This window comes from Elephas maximus, chromosome 3, assembly GCF_024166365.1.
Source record: "Elephas maximus indicus isolate mEleMax1 chromosome 3, mEleMax1 primary haplotype, whole genome shotgun sequence".
Taxonomy (NCBI): Eukaryota; Metazoa; Chordata; class Mammalia; order Proboscidea; family Elephantidae; genus Elephas; species Elephas maximus.
The window spans coordinates 27,773,663-27,794,400 of NC_064821.1; the positions used below are offsets into that span (position 1 = coordinate 27,773,663).

Genomic DNA, 20,738 nt, shown 5'->3' on the forward strand with positions numbered 1-20,738 from the left:
CAGTCAGTCCGGAAGGGCTGAGATTTCTTATCACCACAGATCTCCAGTTGGGTGGCTCCATTAAATAATGTTAATAATGATCCTCTCAATAATTTTTAAATCCTTGTTTCTAGGCAGGTGTTTTATTCACGGGGGTGTCTGGAAAAAGCATATATAGAGGGCTACTGAGATTTTTAAATCCCTAGTTTGGGGCGTCCAAATGTTGTAATAATGTCAATAACCCCCAAACACTTTATAATCCATCTCTTCTCTACTATCAGACTGTGAATTTTAGTTTTAAATCCAGGGTTCCAACTGCGCGGAGTCAAACCCACTGGCCATGAGTTGGTCCCCAAAGCATATCCGCCTGAGATTGCAGGACGCGGCTTTCGCCTCAGAAGTCGCTAACTGGAGTCACAACCCACCCCTCTATACCCGAGGCCGGAAGCGGAAGTGGGCGTCCGCGGGAAGACGCCGGGTCTTCCCTGCTATAGCAGCCGCCCGCGTTTGAGATAGGTTTTCTCGTCCATCGGCCTCTGGCCCGGCCCGGCCCGGCCCGGCCCAGGTGTGGCCTGCTGGGAGGGGAGGGTCTGGAGAAGGAGGGCCGCGTCAGAAGGAACCGCCACCAGCCCTGAGCACGTCCGGGCCGTGCCCGAGCCGCGCCGTCTCCTCCCGTGGGGCCGCTGCCGCATTCCCTGCTGGACCCGATGCCGGTGGCCTCCCTCCACGGCCACGTCTCCTCGGAGAGCCGCGGTTCGCTCCACCCGCGTCCGCCGGGGCTATGGCTCCTCCCGGCGCGACGGAGATCGGGGCCGCTCCAGGGTCGGTTCCCAGGAGGAGGCGGGTCGGAAAACGAGTTGAGGACGGTTCGGCTGGGCTTTTCTCCCACCACTGTGCTTCCTTCTTTAGAAGTACTCCCTCAAATCACACTTTTGTTTTTCCATGAGAAAATGCCCTTCTGCACCTCGCTTTCCTCCGTTAACAGTATCTCTTGGAGTCATTCGGTATCAGTTCACGGAGATTTTTTTTCTGGCTGCAGACTTCTGGATTAAATGAACGCACCATAGTCCCCTATTGATGTGTCGTGACCATCTCTAGCTGTTACAAACAGTGCAGCAGTAAATGACCTTGTGCTTGTTTTTGCGGACTTAGATTTTCAAGGTAGATTTTTAGAAATGGAGTTGTTGAGTCAAAGGATCAATAGATATTGCCAAATGCCCCCTCCACGGGACTTGTGCTATTTTCACTCTCAGGGTGTATATTTTGTATCCAGCGAGCGGCACTCCTTTCATTATCCAAATAATTTACCTGTAGATTCTCTTGGATGTTTGTATGCATCTTCTTATCAACTCTGAATAATGACAGGCTTATTCTTTCTTTACAATCCTACCTATTATATCTTTTTTTTCTTTCCAGAATTTGCTGCTACTACCTGGTTTTACCTGGTTAGTAAAAGGGACGTTCTTGTCTTTTTTCCAGGTCTCAGAAGAAAGGCTGTCAGCTTGCCATTAGTAAGTTCTGTGTTTGCTGTATGTTTTTGATACATTTCCTTTTATTCCTTCCTTTCTTTCCCCCCTTTGCTAAGATTATTTTTTGTGACAGCTTTATTGGAATATAGTTCACATATACTTCATCCATTTAAAGTGTACAGTTCAGTCATTTTTCATATACTCACAGAATTGTGCAACCACAACCACAATCTAATTTTAAAAGAAGATTTTCCTCATGCCAGAAAGAAATCCCATACCCATTACAGTCACTCCCCACATACTCCACCCGCAGCCTTAGGCAACCACTGATGGCCTTCTGCCTCTGGATTTGCCTATTCTGGAAATTTCATGTAAGTAGAAACATGCTTCTTTAACTCAGCATGCTTTCAAGGTGCTCCCCTGTTGTAGCATGTATCAGCTCTTCATTCCTTTTTATTGATATATAATGTTTCATTGTATGGCTATACTATGTTTTATTTGGACATGGGTTGTTTCCACATTTTGGCTTTTATGAGTAAAGCTGTTATGAATATTCATGTACCAGTTTTTGTGTGGACATGTGTTTTCATTTCTCTTGAGTATATACTTGAGAGTGGAATGACTGGGTCATGTGATAACTCTTAAGTTTATTCTTTTGAGGAACTGCAGTCTGTTTTTCAAAGTGGTTGCACCATTTTACAAATTTCCCACATGATGTAGGACAGTTCCAATTTCTTTACATCCTCAACAACACTTGCTATTTGTCTTTTTGATAATAGCCATCCTAGTGGGTGTGCACAGTGGTATCTCATTGTGGTTATGATTTGCATTTCTCTGATGGCTAATAATATTGAGCATCATTTCATGTGCTTATTGGCCATTTGTTTAATTTTTAAATTGGATTATTTGTTTTTATATTATTGAGCTATGATGATATATGATTTGTAAATATCTTCTTCCTTTCTGTGCTTCTCAATTTCCTTTAGGAGCCTTTTTTTTTTTTTTTTTTTCCTTCAGTGATTTTGCCTGGTTTTTTCCTGTTTTTTTTTTTTTTTAGTTTCCAAAGAACCAGGTTTTAGCTTGATTGATTCTGTTACTTGTTTTCTAGTTCATCATATTCTTTTTTTCTTTCTTTCAACTTTTCCTCATTTATTTTGCTTTTGTTTCTCCAGCCTCTTAAGTTGGAAACTTAGATCATTAATTTTTAACTTCACTTCTTTTCTTTGCTAATATAAACATATAAAACTATTTTTCCCCCTCTAAGGACCACATTAACTATATCCTACAAGTTTTGGTAGTTACATCTGGTAAATAACCATAGTATTATGTATTTTTTGATTTCTAAATTGTTTTTTACCCATGAGATACTTTCTAAATTCCACATGTATGGCTTTTTTCTATTAGATTGAACCATATGAAACTGCTAATATTCAACCATTTTTTACCTACAAAAACTGCAGTTTCCTTTGATTCAACGTTGTTTTGTTATTGATTTATAATTTAATTGCATTGTGGTTAGAGAAGATGTCTGCGTACCACTTCTTTGAAAGGTTTGTTGTTAAGTGCCATCAAGTCGATTTCAACTCACAGCAATCCCATGTGACAGAATAGAACCACCCATAGGGTTTTCTAGGCTGTAACCTTTATGGGAGCTGATTGCCAAGTCTTCCTCCTGCAGAGCCGCTGATGGGTTCGAACCACCAACGTTTTGGTTAACAGTCAAGTGCTTATCCATTGCACCACTAGGGCTCCTTTAAAAAGGTTTAGGACTAGCTATATAGTATAGCAGAGCCCTGGTGGCGCAGTGGTTAAGAGCTCGGCTGCTAACCAAAAGGCCAGCAGTTCAAATCCCCCAGCTGCTCCTTGGAAACCCTATGGGGCAGTTCTACCCTGTCCTGTAGGGTTGCGATGAGTCAGAATCGACTCAACAGCAATAAGTTTGGTTTTGGTTTATATAGTATAGCAGGAGCCCTAGTGGTACAGTGGTTAAAGTGCCTGGCTACTAACCGAAAGGTTAGTAGCTGCTCTGTGGGAGAAAGATGCGGCAGTCGACTTCCTTAAAGATTTGTAGCTTTGGAAGCCCTATGGGGCAGCTCTTCTCTGTCATATAAGGTTGCTATGAGTCTGAATTGACTCCACAGTGATGAATTTGTTTTGGTTTTATGTAGTATAGCAATAAAATAATTAATTAATTTAAAAAAAGTATAGCAATAGGGTCCATTTTTGTCCAAGTTCTACGAGTGCTTGAAAAGAATATTCTCTGTGTATTGAGTGAAGTTCTATGTGTTTTAGATGAAGCTTGTTAATTGTACTATTCAAATCTTCATATCTTGTTTTTTTCCTCTGATCTCTCCATTACTGAGAATAGTGTGTCGAAGTCTCTTACAGTGATGGCCGATTGTCTATTTCTCCTTTAATTCTGTTAGCTTCTGCTTTTTAAATGTTATGAAGCTATGTTATTAAAGTATGCAACTTTGGCCATAGTGGTTGGTGTGTAAATTTGAATAATACTCATGAGGTTTTCACTGGCTAATTTTCAGAAGTAGATTGCCAGGTCCTTCTTCCTAGTCTGTCTTAGTCTGGAAGCTCAGCTGAAAACCTTTCCACCCAGGGTGGACTATCTTAGTCATCTAGTGCTGCTATAACAGAAATATGACAAGTGGATGGCTTTAACAAAGAGAAGTTTATTTCTTCACAGTAAAGTAGGCTAAAAGTCCAAATTCAGGACATCAGCTCCGAGGGAAGGCTTTCTGTCTCTGGCAGCCTTCTCATCAATCTTCCCCCAGACTAGGAACTTCTCTGCACAGGGACCCCAGGTCCAAAGGACATGCTGTGCTCCTGGGACTGCTTTCTCGGAGGCGTGAGGTCTCCAACTCTGCTTGCTTCCCCTTTTTATATCTTGTAAGATAAAAGGTGGTGCAGGCCACACTCCAGGGAAACTCCCTTTACATTGGATCAGTGATGTTACCTTAGTAAGGGTGTTACAATCCCACCCTAATCCTCTTTAACATAAAATTACAATCACAGAATGGAGGACAACCACACAATACTGGGAATCATGCCCCAGCCAAATTGATACACACATTTTTGGGGGGACATAATTCAGTCCACGACAGTGACCCTGCTGGTATTTGAAATACTGGTGGCAAGGCTTCTGGTATCACAGCAACATGCAAGGCACCACAGTACAACAAACTGACAGACATGCGGTAGAAATGACTGGATGGGACTATGCATCTGAGGTGTATGGAACCCTAATGAAGGCACTGGTCGATTTTAACATCCCACTAGGCTTAAGGGGAGGCACAGAAGGATAGAGGAGGAGCTGTAACAGGGAAGACAGAGGGAGAGCTGTAACACTGGAAACAGCTAGAAGCAGCGACAGAAACAGCAGCTGAACAGGGAGACCAAGAGAGAGTGGTAGAGGGAGGCAGAGTGCACCCATGAGCAAGAGCAAGCTGTAACACTGAAGGTGGCAAGAAGTAGCAGCAGAGAAATGTCAACAGCAGAGGCAGGAGAGGGCACGGGGAGGCTTCCTGGCCCACAGAGTGAGAAAGCTGACTCTCTTCGGGCAGGAGGCTTGCTGGTGGAGTAGGGTGCCTCCAGGCTTTGTAGCTAGGTTTGCCAACCCATGAAGCTAGAGCTGAGTGACTGCAGGCCAAGACTTACTGGTGGAGTGGGTGTCTTGAGGCACTTATCATTGGAGCTAGAAGAGCTTCATAACACTTGCCTTAGCAGGGCAGAGGCTGAGAGGCCAAGTGGCCAGAGAGTTTTGTCTGCGTGCACAGCTGAAAAGAGGTTGTCCTAATGGAAGAGCTATATCTTGAGCATCCCTGAACCTGAGTTGTAACCTGTTATGTGCCTAATAAACCCAATAACTATGAGTATTGTCTGTGAGTTCTGTGTGGCCATTGTGGCTGGTGTCAGAATTGGTAAAGATGGCGGAGAGAGGAGGGATGTCTGACTTCTGCCTCATAGGAGTCAGTCTTAGGCTGTTGATCTTGATTCTCCTTTCCTCTTGTGAAGTTAGAGGAAGTCAGATGCCACAGCCAGGCCATTGTATACCTTGCATTGAGTTTCTAATTTCAGTGAGTGTATTTTCTGTTTCTAAAAATTGTATTTGCTTTTAAAAAACTGCTTGGCCATATATTTTATATTTCCTATCCATTCAAGTTTCTTTTCATTTCTTTAAGGCTATCGATTTTAAAGTCCATACCTAAAGATTCTAGTATCTGAGGTGTTGGTGTACTTTTCTTCTGCTGCCTGTGTTTTGGCTGCTTCTTACTCATGGTACAATGTATATTTGTGTTTTATAATTTGTTTTAACTGTGACTTTCTCAGCTGACTTAGAACTTTATATGTGAGAATTTTTTTTCATACTTTTTATTGTGTTTTAAGTGAAAGTTTACAAATCAAGTCAGTCTCTCACACAAAAACTTACATACACCTTGCTACAGACTCCCAATTACTCTCCCCCTAATGAGACGGCCAGCTCTCTCCCTCCACTGTCTCTTTTCATGTCCATTTCGCCAGCTTCTAACCCCCTCTACCCTCTCATCTCCCCTCCAGGCAGGAAATGCCAACATAGTCTCAAGTGTCCACCTGATCCAAGAAGTTCACTACTCACCAGCATCCCTCTCCAACCCATTGTCCAGTCCAATCCCTGTCTGAAGAGTTGGCTTCAGGAAGGGTTCCTGTCCTGGGCCAACAGGAGGACTGGGGCCCATGACCACTGGGGTCCTTCTAGTCTCAGTCAGACCATTAAGTCTGGTCTTTTTATGAGAATTTGGGGTCTGCATCCCACTGCTGTCCTGTTTCCTCAGGGGTTCTTTGCTGTGTTCCCTGTCAGGGCAGTCATCAGTTGTAGCCGGGCACCATCTAGTTGTTCTCGTCTCAGGATGATGTAGCCTCTGGCTCATGTGGCCCTTTCTGTCTCTTGGGCTCATAGTTATCTTGTATCCTTGGTGTTCTTCATTCTCCTTTGGTCCAGGTGGGTTGAGACCAATTCATGCATCTTAGATGGCTGCTTGCTAGCATTTAAGACCTCAGATGCCACTCTTCAAAGTGGGATGCAGAATGTTTTCTTAATAGATTTTATTATGCCAATTGACTTCGATGTCCCCTGAAACCACGGTGCCCAGACCACTGCCCCTGCTACACTGGCCTTCGAAGCATTCAGTTTATTCAGGAAACTTCTTTGTTTTTGGTTTAGTCCAGTTCTGCTGACCTCCCCTGTATTGTGTGTTGTCTTTCCCTTCACATAAAGTAGTTCTTATCTACTATCTAATTAGTGAATGCCTCCTCCCACTCTCCCTCTCTCTCGTAACCACGAAAGAATGTTTTCTTCTCAGTTAAAGTTTATTTCTCAAGTTCTTATGATAGTGGTCTTATACAGTATTTGTCCTTTTGCAACTGACTGATTCCACTCAGCATAATGCCTTCCAGGTTCCTCCATGTTATGAAATGTTTCACAGATTCCTCACTGATAATTATCGATGCATAGTATTCCATTGTGTGAATATACCATTATTTATCCATTCATCCATTGATGGGCACCTTGGTTGCTTCCACCTTCTTGCTACTGTAAACAGTGCTGCAATAAACATGGGTGTGCATATATCTGTTCGTGTAAAGGCTCTTATTTCTCTAGGATATATTGCAAGGAGTGGGATTGCTGGATCTTATGATATTTCTGTTTCTAGCTTTTGATTTCCAAAGTGGTTGTACCATTTTACATTCCCACCAGCAGTGTATAAGTGTTCCAGTCTCTCCACAGCCTCTCCAACATTTATTATTTTCTGTTTTTTGAATTAATGTCAGCCTTGTTGGAGTGAGATGAAATCTCATTGTAGTTTTGATTTGCATTTCTCTAATGGCTAATGATTGTGAATGTTTCCTCATATATCTGTTAGCTACCTGAATGTCTTCTTTGTGAAGTGTCTTCATATCTTTTGCCCATTTTTTAATTGGGCTGTTTTTTTGTAGGCAAGTTTTTGCAGTCTCACGTAGATTTTAGAGATCAGGTGCCGATCGGAGATGTTATAGCTAAAAACTTTTTCCCAGTCTGTAGGATGTCTTTTCATTCCTTTGGAAAAGTCCTTTGGATGAGCATAGGTGTTTGATTTTTAGCAGCTCCCAGTTATCTAGTTTTTTTCCTACATTCTTAATAATGTTTTGTATACTGTTTATGCCATGTATTAGGGCTCCTAACGTCCCTATTTTTTCTTCCATGATCTTTATTGTTTTAGATTTTGCATTTAGGTCTTTGATCCATTTTGAGCTCGCTTTTGTGCATGCAGTGAGGTATGGGTCTTGTTTCATTTTTTTGCAGATGGGTATCCAGTTACGCCAGCACCATTTGTTAAAAAGACTGTCTTTTCCCCACTTAACTGTTTTAGGGCCTTTGTCAAATATCAACTGCTCATATGTGGATGGATTTATGTCTGGATTCTCAATTCTGTTCCATTGGTCTATGTATCTGTTGTACCAGTACCAGGCTGTTTTGACTACTGCGGCGGTATAATAGGTTCTAAAATCAGTAAAGTAAGGCCTCACATTTTGTTCTTCTTTTTCAGTAATGCCTTATTTATCCGGGGCCTTTTCCCCTTCCATTTAAAGTTGGTGATTTGTTTCAACATCTCATTAAAAAATATCATTGGGATTTGGATCAGAATTGCATTAAATGTATATATAGATCACTTTTGGTAGAATAGACATTTTTATAATGTTAAGTCTTCCTATCCATGAGCAAGGTATGTTTATCCACTTATGTAGGTCTCTTTTGGTTTCTTGCAGAAGTGTACTGTAGTTTTCTTTGAATAAGTCTTTTACATCTCTGGTAGGATTTATTCCTAAGTGTTTTATCTTCTTGGGGGCTACTGTAAATGGTATTGATTTGGTGATTTCCTCTTCAATGTTCTTTTGGTTGGCATAGAAGAATCCAACTGATTTTTGTATGTTTATCTTGTATCCTGATACTCTGCTGAACTCTTCTATTAGTTTCAGTAGTTTTCTGGAGGATTCCTTAGGGCCTTCTGCGTATAAGATCATGTCATCTGCAAATAGAGATACTTTGACTGTTTTCTTGCCAATCTGGATGCCCATTATTTCTTATCTAGCCTAATTGCTTTGGCTAGGACCTCCAACACAATGATGAATAAGAGCGGTAATAAAGGGCATGCTTTTCTGGTTCCCAATCTCAATGGGAATTCTTTCAGGCTCTCTCCATTTAGGGTGATGTTGGCTGTTGACTTTGTATAAGTGCCTTTTATTATGATGAGGAATTTTCCTCTATTCCTATTTTGCTGAGAGTTTTTATCATGAATGGGTGTTGAGCTTTGTCAAATGCCTTTTCTGCGTCAATTGATAAAATCACGTGATTCTTGTTTTTTGTTTTATTTATGTGGTGGATTAAATTAATTGTTTTTCTAATGTTGAACCATCCCTGCATACCTGGTATGAATCCCATTTGGTCATGGTGAATTATTTTTTTGATACGTTGTTGAATTCTATTGGCTAGAATTTTGTTGAGGATTTTGGCATCTAAGTTCATGAGGGATATAGGTCTACAATTTTCTTTTCTTGGCGGTGTCTTTACCTGGTTTTGGTATCAGGGATATGGTGGCTTCATAGAATGAGTTTGGTAGTATTCCATCCTTTTCTAAGCTCTGAAATACCTTTAACAGTAGTGGTGTTAACTCTTCTCTGAAAGTTTGGTAGAACTCTGGGTGAAGCCGTCGGGACCAGGGTTTTTTTTTGTTGGGAGTTTTTTGATTACCTTTTCAATCTCTTCTTTTGTTATGGGTCTATTTAGTTGTTCTACCTCTGTTTGTGTTAGTTTAGGTACGTAGTGTGTTTCTAGGAATTCATCCATTTCTTCTAGGTTTTCAAATTTGTTAAAAGTATAATTTTTCATAGTAATCTGATATGATTTTTTTAATTTCAGTTGGGTCTGTTGTAATATCGCCCATCTCATTTCTTAGTTGGGTTATTTGCCTCCTCTCCTGTTTTTCGTCTGTCAGTTTGGCCAATGGTTTATCAATTTTGTGGATTTTTTTCAAAGAACTAGCTTTTGGTCTTGTTAATTCTTGTTTTTCTGTTTTCTATTTCATTTAGTTCAGCTCTAATTTTTATTATTTGTTTTCTTCTAGTGCCTGAGAGTTTCTTTTGTTGCTCTTTTTCTATTTTGTTCAAGTTGTAGGGATAATTCTTTGATTTTGGCCCTTTCTTCTTTTTGGATGTATGCATTTATATAAATTGGCCTCTGAGCACCGCTTTTGCTGTGTCCCAAAGGTTCTGACAGGAAGTGTTTCCATTCTCATTGGATTCTGTGAATTTCTTTATTCCATCCTTAATGTCTTCTATAATCCAGTCTTTTTTGAGCAGGGTATTGTTCAGTTTCCAAGTGTTCGATTTCTTTTCCCTGCTTTTTTTGTTATTGATTTCCACTTTTATGGCCTTATGGTGAGAGATGATGCATGTAATACTTCAGTGTTTTGGATTCTGCTAAGTCTTGCTTTATGACCTAATATATGGTCTATTCTAGAGAATGTTCAATGTGCACTAGAAAAGAAAGTATACTTGGTTGCTGTTGGGTGGGGTGTTATGTATGTCTGTGAGGTCGAGTTGGTTGATTGTGGCATTTAGATCTTTCGTGTCTTTTTTGAGCTTCTTTCTGGATGTCCCGTCCTTAACTGAAAGTGGTGTGTTGAAGTCTCCTACCATTATTGTGGAGCTGTCTATCTCACTTTTCAGTGCTGGTAGAGTTTGTTTTATGTATCTTGCAGCCCTGTCATTGGGTGCATAAATATTTAATATGGTTATATCTTCTTGGTATATTGTCCCTTTAATCATTATATAGTATCCTTCCTTATTCGTTATGATGGATTTAACTTTAAAGTCTATTTTGTCAGAAATTTATATTGCCACTCCTGCTCTTTTTTGATTGTTGTTTGCTTGATATATTTTTGTCCATCCTTTGAGTTTTAGTTTGTTTGTGTCTCTAAGGTGTGTCTCTTGTAGGCAGCATATAGACAGATCTTGTTTTTTAATCCATTCTGCCACTCTCTGTCTTTTTATTGGTGCATTTAGTTCATTTACATTCAGGGTAATTATGGATAGGTATGAATTTAGTGCTATCATTTTGATGTCTTTTTTTGTGTGTTGTTGACAGTTTCTTTTTCCCAGTTAATTTTATGTGCTGAGTAGATTATCTTTATATATTGTCCTTTTCTCATATTTGTTGTTGTTGATTTTGTTTCTGCTGAGCCTGTATTTTTCCCTTGTATTTTATTTTGATGAGTAGGATAGTTTGTCTCCTTTGTGGTTACCTTATTATTTACCCCTATTTTTCTAAATTTAAAACTAACTTTTATTTCTTTGTATTGCCGTATCTTCCTCTTCATATGGAAGGTATATAATTACATTTCTTAGTCCCTCTTTATTATTTTAATGGTGTCTTTTATATAATAACATTGCTGTTACCCTGTTTTGAGCTTATTTATTTATTTATTTAGAATCTTGCTTTTTTTTTTTTTTTATTTCCCTGTCTGCGTTGACTTCTGGTTGCTCTGCCCAGTGTTCTACTCTTGGGTAAAAGATACCTGATATTATTGATTTTCTAACCAAAGAACTACCTTTAGTATTTCTTGTAGTTTTGGTTTGGTTTTTACAAATTCCCTAAACTTGTGTTTATCTGGAAATGTCTTAATTTCACCTTCATATTTAAGAGACAGTTTTGCTGGATATATGATTCTTGGCAGGCAATTTTTTTCCTTCAATTTTTTAAATATGTCATCCCATTGCCTTCTTGCCTGCATGGTTTCTGCCAAGTCGTCCGAGCTTATTCTTTTTTTTTATTATTATTATTAATTTTTATTGTGCTTTAAGTGAAAGTTTACAAATCAAGTCAGTCTCTCACACAAAAACCCATACACACCTTGCAACACACTCCCAATTACTCTCCCCCTAATGAGACCTGAGTGTATTCTTATTGGCTGTCCTTCGTAGGTGACTTTTCATTTATCCCTCGCTGCTCCTATAATTCTTTCTTTATCTTTGGTTTTGGCAAGTTTGATTATAATATGTCTTGGTGACTTTCTTTTAAGATCTACCTTAAGTGGAGTTCGATAAGCATCTTGATTAGATATCTTCTCATCTTTCACGATATCAGGGAAGTTTTCTGCCAATAAATCTTCAACAATTCTCTCTGTATTTTCTGTTATCCCTCCCTGTTCTGGTATTCCAATCACTTGTAGGTTATTTCTCTTGATAGAGTCCCACATGATTCTTAAGGTTTCTTCATTCTTTTAAATTCTTTTATCAGATTTTTCCTCAAATATATTAGTGCCAAGTGATTTATCTTCAAGTTCAGAAATTCTAGCTTCTGCTTGCTCAATTCTGCCCCTCTGACTTTCTATTCAGTTGTCTACTTCTGTAATTTTATTGTTAATCTTCTGTATTTCTGGTTGCTGTCTGTCTATGGATTTTTCCAGCTTATTAAACTTTTCATTATGTTCTTGAATATTCTTTTTAATTTCTTCAATTGCTTTATCTGTGTGTTCCTTGGCTTGTTGTGCGTATTGCCTCATTTCCGTCCTGATGTCTTGAAGGGTTCTGTATATTAAAATTTTGTATTCTGTCTCTGGTAATTCCAGGAAGTCATTTTCAGCTAGAAGATCCCTGGATTCTTTGTTTTGAGAGCCTGTTGAGGTGATCATGGTCTGCTTCTTTATGTGACTTGATATTGACTGTTGTCTCTGAGCCTAGGAGATCTATAAGTTATCGTATTAGTTTACGCTGGCTTACTGTGTCATAGCTGCTTGCTTTGTTTTGTTCTGGTATATCCTTATGGGTTGTTTGAGTGAGCTAGCTTATTTTCACCTTTGGAGCTCCAACGTCCTGTCCCCAGATGGCTAGAGTTGTTATCCGGTATATCAGTCTAGGAGTCCATTCAGTTTTCTTGTATGAATTCAGCTCAGGTTTCCAGGTAGCTGATATCAAGTGTGTGGTACAGGCTCTGTCCTACAGTCTTAGAGGGGCAGGGGTAATTGGCGTATGTACCGGTATCTGATTGCAGCAGGGGGTCATGCTCTGAAGAAGGCAAGGGGCTGAGAACCGACCCCTGAGTGTCTCTGAGGAAAGCGCGTCCCTGTTCCCTAATGTGTGCTGGTGGGTGGGTTTTGCAGAGGGACCACGGGCACCGAAAGTTTGTGGTTGTAAGGACTGCGAGGTACCAGTTATCCTTGGACCCCTGTCATGGGTGGCTGGATGACCTGAGTGGAGCTACCAGTCCTTAGCTCCCTGATGTGGGTAGCTGAGGACCTTGTTTAATAGGCAAAGCAATGTCAAACATCAAACACCTACCTCTCCACTGCACAGCTGAAACGGTTGGAGTCTGCCAACAAGGGCCTTTTCTCCCAAAATAGGCTCACACAGGTCCATGCAGAATGGAAAGGTGCTCAAAGTGCACGGATGGTTTATGCCTGGACAGGAGCTGCTTTTGTCGTGAGCTCCCCCAGTTAGTGGAGCTAGCAAATTATCTTTTCCCCCAAATGCAAATTTTTTCCTTCCCCAAGGCCGGGAGGATGGCTCTAGGTGCTCAGTGGTGCCTGTATCAGGCCCAGGGAATTCAGCCACTGAAGCCGGCTTGGGGGTGGAGGGGCACAGTAAAATATACGCAAGTACTTAGCTTTTGTCAAGAGCGCCGTTCTTCTCTTGTTGCAGAGGTGTGAGTGGGCTGTGTGGCTGGCTGCTTCTCCCTGAGGAAACTGCAGCCAAATGCTAGTACCAGCCCACCGCTGCCAGCACTCCGTCAATGGTGCCTGGGGGCTCCCCGCGATTCAGGTCTGGTAACTCCTCTCCGCTTCTGAACCATCTCTTCCTCCCCCGTCCGTCAGATTGTTTTCTAAGCTTGCCTTTGAAGCTCAGGGCTTCCAGCTTGTCACAAATATAGTCGTTTGACTTGTTTTTTCGGCTCTTTGTTGTAACGAGGGCTCGCCGGAAGTGTCTCTCTATTCCAGCATCTTGGCTGCACCTTCTGTATGTGAGAATTTTTTAAGGCTTGGCTTGAAGTTGAGTTTCTCTAGACATAGGTCTTTTTGCTTATAATGGTTGCCTGGGAGCAGTGCCACCTAGGATACTCTTTAAGCTATTCTCCTGAGGTTTTCTGTACTCTACAAGTAATGTAATATTGGACTGAAACATAAAAAAGACACTTGTGTTTAAAATCATCAGAAGAGATTTCCTTTTTCTACTATACCTGGTGCCAAGGTGCCAAGGTTCAGATAGGTATATTTCATTGCTTCTTCTTGTATATGGAAGTTTTTCCTTAAAAAACTTAATTATGTGATGATTGTACAACATGGTGAATGTAATTAATGTCACTGGGTTGTACACTTTATAAGTGGTTAAAAGGGCAAATTTTTTGTTACATTTACCACAATAGAATATTTTTTAAAAGTAAAAATTATAATTATGGATTTTCAAACTTACCCAGGAATTCTTTGTACTATGATGAAGCCTCCCATCCCCCAGCTTCATTGATTATCACCATTTTGCCATTCTTCTTAGTTCCCCTTGCTTATTTTTGTAACTGACTTTTTTTTTTTTACTGGAGCATTTTTTAAAAATCAGACATATAATTTCACCTATAATTTGAGTCACATCTCTAAAATAAGGGACTTTTCGTGTTTTTAACATTTCTACAATCCTACCCCTAAATTAACAATATTCCTCAGTATCTTCACTGGTCCCCAGCCACAGACCACCAGGAACACACCTGATTACTCATTACATTGAGGCAAACACACCATGGGAAACCGTGGAGGTCTCAGTAACAGGGTGTTAGAAAAAACGCATTAAAGGATATAGGCTTATGTGAGGTGATTTTGGGGAGGGTTTAAGGAAGCGGGGCTTTGCTCTGCTTTGGATGTTATCAGGAAGTGAGTGTAATTCTATGACTGGGTATCTTAATAAGTCTTACCTAGAAGGAGGGAAAACTAAACAGACGCTAAAGTTGTAATTGGAAAGGAAGCTGCTGCTGGGACAGGTGGATGTCTGGTCATTTATGTAGCTTGGATCATGTTTATGTTTTGTCTATGTTCAGGACATGAGTACAGAGTGGTCTTGTTTTTGTTTTAATAGATCACTGACACAGAATGATTGGTCTGCTATTGATGTTCTGTGAAATTGTTTATGTTCAACCCCTAGGCCTAGCTCATACCAGGCCACCTCCTGGGTATCAGGGGCTGCTTTTCTCTTTCCCAATGTCATCTAATACCCAGTCTGTGTTCAGTTAACCCCAAATGTCTCAAAATGGGTTTTTAAAGTCAGTTTTTTCAAATCAAGATCTAAGGTTCACACATTCCATTGGGTTGACAGGTTTCTTAAGTCTTTTAATCTGTAGCAGTTTCCCCTCCTTTTCCCTCCAAACTGGGTTTAATGGATTGTCTCTTTACTATGTCATTTAACAAATCCCTCTGTCTCCCCATCCCCATTTTCTATAAACTGCTCATCAGTTTAGAAGATTTATCAGATTTTTTTTGCAAAAACATTTTATAGTTGGTGCTGTGTGTTTCATGTTATGTCACATCACAACTCACATGATGTCCTGATGTATCTTTTTTGATGTTAAGATTTACCAGTTAATTCAGGTATTAGGTTGTTCCTTCCTTAATAAAGTTCCCCAACATATTTACATGATCTGAAAGTATCCACTATAGATTCCTTATTAATTACAGACAGGAAAAAATGGTTACTTATATGGAGGAACCTGTTGTATACCACCTTAACCAAGTGATCAGAGTTATCACCAAAAATGAGACACGCTGACGTCATATGCCTCCAGATAATGATGCACTGAGAAAGACACGTCACTTATACTGCTCCCCAAAATGAATTTTCTGAATCTAATCGTGAGAAGACATCTGACAAACCAAAAGTGAGGTAAAGTCTGTAAAAAATTGGCCTGGACTCTTCACATCTTGAAAAATACGGAAAGCCTGAGGAAATACTGCAGATTAAAGAAAGCTAGTTTGAGTGCCTGATCCTGGATGGAAAATGCAAAAAAAGCAGTTCCCATAGAGGGCATTATTGGGATAATTGGTGAAACTTGCATATGGACTATACATTAGATAATAGTATTAAATCAATGCTAAATATTTCTGATTTTGATCATTTTATCATGGGTTATGTTAGGGAATGTCCAGGTTTCTTTGGTGCTCTGAACTATGTAGGAAAAAAGAGTCATGATGTCTGCAACTTCCTCTTAAATGGTTCAGCCAAGGCTAATGATATCTATATATACACATACAGAAAATGAGGGAGAAAACAAATGTGACAGGACTTTTGTAATTGGTGAAGAATCTATGTGAAAAGTATTATATGTGGGAGTTCATCATATCCGTATTATTCTTATAACTTTGACTTTAGAATTTTTTTAATTAGATGCTCAAAATGCTTGGTTCTTTCCACTGATGAATTTTCAGAGTAATGAGTTGATGTACTGGCTACCCCCATTTGTGACCATTGAGGTTTTGGGTTTGTTTTTGTTGTTTTGTTTTTTTAATATCATTATAAACTCAGGATTTTGTTTTATATTTCATGTGTTTCAATTGACTGCAGTCATTATTTCTTAAATTATTCCATCTTAAGCCAGTGAAAACCTTTTAAGTTGTCCCCTGTGTCTTTTTGATATAACCCCATTATTTGATAGGTTCCTTGCTTTCTGGGATAAGATGTCCCATGCTTATCTTGAACATTTCTTGCTCTACACTGGACTCAGCTATTTTCCCCAAGGAATCCTGTTTTCTTTGATAGACAAATGGCATTTAGAGACAATTTGATACTAGAGGGGTGCATTGCTTCTGAGATGTCATCCTCTAGACCTTTTTGGTGGTTCAGTACAGTAAAATATTAAAAAGAAAAATAGCACATACTGTATTTCTAATTCAAGGACATACTATGTTCTTGGATAGGGAGACTAAAAATTTTAACAGTGAACTATAGTGTTGTTGTTACTGTTACTCTTAAACTAGCATAATGAAGATTCTGGGCCTGTGCGTACTGAATATTTGACAGGCCTAGAGTCAGAATTGACTCGATGGCAACAGGTTTAGACACTCATGGCTTCTTTCTTCTCTAGCTCAGGACCCTGCCTGGTTAGGAGGAGAAGACCCAGGACAAAGAATGGCTACAAGATTGCTGACAACCTGGTCACAGGTATGTAGAAATTATTCTGTTTCCAAAAGAACATTGCTGTTCCCAAAGGACACATTTCTTGCCACTGACCTGGAGCTTCACTGCCCAACTTGGACGGGCCTCATGCTTTCAAAGTTCCCTGGGCCTCTTGGGATGGGAGACGGAATGCCTAAGAAAGGCTTTTGCTGCCACAACATTTGTTAATCTCTTTCAGCTATTCCTCCAGGTTGGCCATAAGTTTTATATTCTGCTGGGTGAGAGAAAAGAAAGATTTTCACTAGAAAAAAATCATTCATTCATTTCCCTAGTATTTCTCTCATTCCTACAGTATGCCCAGTCTGTACTGGATTTTTAATAAGACTGGAAGAACCCTAACAATGTAGTTTTGGAAGCATCAGATCAAAGCATGTGTTAAAAAAGCTGTTAAAGCCATAAGGCTGGATGAGATGGTCCAGGGAGCGGGAGTGAAAGAGGAGAATTCTCTGGAGTGGGCCTTAGGACAGACAATGAGAAGACTCGGAAACATGTATTAGCTTCCTGTACCCCAGGCCTCCTTCCACAGTCCTGTCAAAACTCACCCATCATCCTCCCGGTACGTTGTTAGAGATGATCATTGGCTGAGCCAGAATGTGTGTGTAATGTTTTAGAACATGGTGACCTTCGAGGAAGTGGCAGTAGAGTTCTCCCAGGAGGAGTGGGCATTGCTGAACCCTGCTCAGAAAAATCTGTACAGAGATGTAATGCTGGAGACCTTTAGAAACCTAGCTTCAGTGGGTAAGGATTGCCTCATTCTTTTATTTACTGTTTATGCATCAAGATCTGTGAAAAGAATGGCATTTATAGTGGTAAACACAAAATGGCTGGAGGAGAGAGGAATTCTCCAAGGTACCTCTGCAGGTGAGCCCCCAGGCAGAAAAGGTGTCATTGTGCAGAGCTGCCCTGGCCCGTGAGGGGTGGTATATTTGCGTATGTCAATGAGCGCAGGAAAAGAAGACTGAGGCCTTTGTGTGAGCTTTTCTTCCTCCTTCACCATCTGCCCATTCATTCACACTTTCTTTTGGTCTCAGAGAAAGAACTAGTTTATTAATTTAAACGTAACATCGCCATTAACGCTCTTTGTTCAGTTCTCCCTACTTTGCTTTCCAGATAATACCCTCTCATTTTCTCAAACTCCCAGACTTTTCAAAGTAAAATGCCTCCCATTTCCAATTTTTGTTCCTATCATTGGCATCTCTTCCAAGAGCCCAACCCAGAAACCCAGTGCCATCGAGTCGATTCCTAAAAATATTTCCTTGGTCACTGGTTGCATCTTCTCTTTCATGTTTTCTTCCTATATTTACTGTTAGTATTTGGAAACAAATGCATATGGGCCTGCCTTCTTTTCTCTTTCATCCCTATTTTTTCTTCCAAGAATTATAAAAAATTTTCCCTGTTCAATTTCAGACTGGGAAACTCAACTTAAATCAAAAGATGTAATTGCTATGCAGAATGTTCCTGGGAAAAAGACATCTAATGGGATAAAAATGGTAAGATTACTAGGAATGATTCCTGGTCTGTACAATAGGAGAAGTGTGGGAATTCAGTGAGTTAAAACAAGAGCAATTGAACCAGGGAAGACAGTTGAGGCAAGTGGCATTCACTCACCAGAAAACAGTGTTTCAGGAGAGAGTGTATGAATTTCATGAAACTGGAGGCATTTCTAAACCTAGCTCAACACTTGCTGTCTCACAGAGACTATCCATAAATAAGTATTTACATAAATGTGATTCAAATATTAAGTCTTTTATACATAATTAATTCATCCTTCAGTCATGATTGGAAAATCTTTATATGTAAGAAGTGAATATGATGGAGCCTTGGGCAAGGCATTCCACTTATTCAGCTTGAAAGAAGTAATATGACAAAAACTATGCACAAATGGTACAAATATCGATCATAAGAATTTGCTTCCTATACAAGGCAAAATCTACATAGAATAGAATTCTTTTGAGTGTAATGAAAGTGAGAAAGCCTTTAGTCACCACTTATTCCTTATTCAACAGGCACCAACTCAACCTATCAAGAAGCCCTTGGACTGTAATCATTGTATAAAATTCATCAGAAAGAACTTTCACTTTATTTGTAAAACATATTGTAAGGGAGAAAAGTGCTACAAATACAAAGAATGTGGGAAAGTCTTCAGCCATCCCTCAACTCTTAGGAGTTATGTAAGTAACTCTGGAGTGAAAACTCTTGAATTTAGTGATTGTGGAAAGGCCATCAATCAAGAGTCATCCCTTAGGAAATACATAAGAGCACTCACAGGAGAGAAATTGCATGAATGTAGTCAGTGTGGTATGTCCTTGAACCTGCAGTCTTCCTTTATGGTACATGAGCTAATATCTGTTGGAGAGAAACTTTGCAAATGCACTGACTACAGAAAAGCGTTTAGTACAAGGTCTTCCATTAGTGTCAGCAAAAAAATACATACTGTGGAGGAAAGCTTGGAATGTAATGAACATGGGAAAGCTTTCTCTGGCGCTCTGTCCCTTCAGAAATGTGTGAGAACTCACACTGGAGAGAAACCCTATGAATGCAGTGACTGTGGGAAAGCCTTCATTTTTCAATCTTCCCTTAAGAAACACTTGAGATCTCACACTGGAGAGAAACCTTATGAGTGTAATCATTGTGGAAAATCTTTCAGCCAGAGCTCTCATCTTAATGTGCACAGAAGAACTCACACTGGAGAGAAACCCTATGACTGTAAGGAATGTGGGAAAGCTTTCACTGTTCCTTCATCCCTTCAGAAGCATGTGAGAACCCACACTGGAGAGAAGCCTTATGAATGCAGTCACTGTGGGAAAGCCTTCATTGATCAGTCATCCCTTAAGAAACATACACGCTGTCACACTGGAGAGAAACCTTATGAGTGTAATCAATGTGGAAAATCCTTCAGCACGGGCTCTTATCTCATTGTGCACAAGCGAACTCACTCTGGAGAGAAAACCTATGAGTGTAAACAATGTAGGAAGGCCTTTAGAAATTCCTCTTGCCTAAGGGTACATGTGAGAACTCACACTGGAGAGAAGCCCTATAAATGTACTCAGTGTGGAAAAGCCTTCAGCACAAGCACTAACCTTATAATGCACAAGCGAATACATGCTGAGAACTCACACTGGAGAGAAGCCCTATAAATGTACTCAGTGTGGAAAAGCCTTCAGCACAAGCACTAACCTTATAATGCACAAGCGAATACATGCTGGGCAGAAAAGTTTATGAATGAAATGACTACAGGAGAGGCTTCAGTGATCCTTTCCACCTTATTTGTCATTTTAGGACTCACTCTGGAGAGAAATCCTATTGTGATCAACGTGAAAAAGTCTTCAAGCACAACTCTTCACTTATACTGGGCAAACCTTATAAATGTTGTGGTTCTCTGATTGTCTTTATGAGTGAGTGTTTCATCCTTAAAATGCCACAACTCATTAATTTATAAGTGTTAAAGGTTATATATATATCACTCTAAAGTTTTCTTGACCTACATCACAAACATTTTGATATGTATTATTTTCATTACAACTTACAAGTATTGTTTGAGTCTTACCAAAATGTCTTGGACACGTAAGTTATTTAGAAGTGTGTTTTTTAATATGCAGACCCTGTGCATATTTTAGTTGTAGATTTGTAATATAATTGCATTGTGGACAGAGTGCATGGTTTTCATAATATAGATTCTATATGATACAGATTCAAACAGAAAAATTGTTTGAGACTTGTTATGTGGCCTAGTTTGGCAAGTAAAACTAATTGCTTTACAATATGCATCCCTCCTTTCTTTCTTAAAGTAATAAAATCACAATGTTGTTCAATTTGCCAGTGTGGAAAAATTTTTGAAGACTTATATTCCAGGTTCCCTTGAATGGCCATGTAATCACATTGCTGGCCAATGAGAAGTAGGCAGAGGTCACTGAGTGTGGCTTCCAAGGAAGTTCATGGAAATGGGAGTATGCAGAATTCATGGAAGCATGAATTCCAAGGGTGTTATATCAAAGAGGGAGAAATATAACACTAGATCATTGATATGGGTGCACTTCTTAGAGATTCCAGATATAA

At 39.8% G+C, this 20,738-nt stretch overlaps 1 protein-coding gene across 1 annotated transcript; it reads left to right on the top strand.

The window, feature by feature from the left end:
• The first annotated feature begins 462 nt into the window (after positions 1-462).
• Positions 463-20,157, top strand: LOC126072109 (zinc finger protein 177-like). Its single transcript, XM_049876780.1, is given in 7 exon segments — positions 463-835; positions 1,459-1,490; positions 16,591-16,667; positions 17,294-17,420; positions 18,090-18,172; positions 18,689-19,774; positions 19,776-20,157. Coding segments are annotated over 7 exon segments (1,683 nt in total). The 5' UTR covers positions 463-686; the 3' UTR covers positions 19,905-20,157.
• Positions 20,158-20,738: the final 581 nt, after the last annotated feature.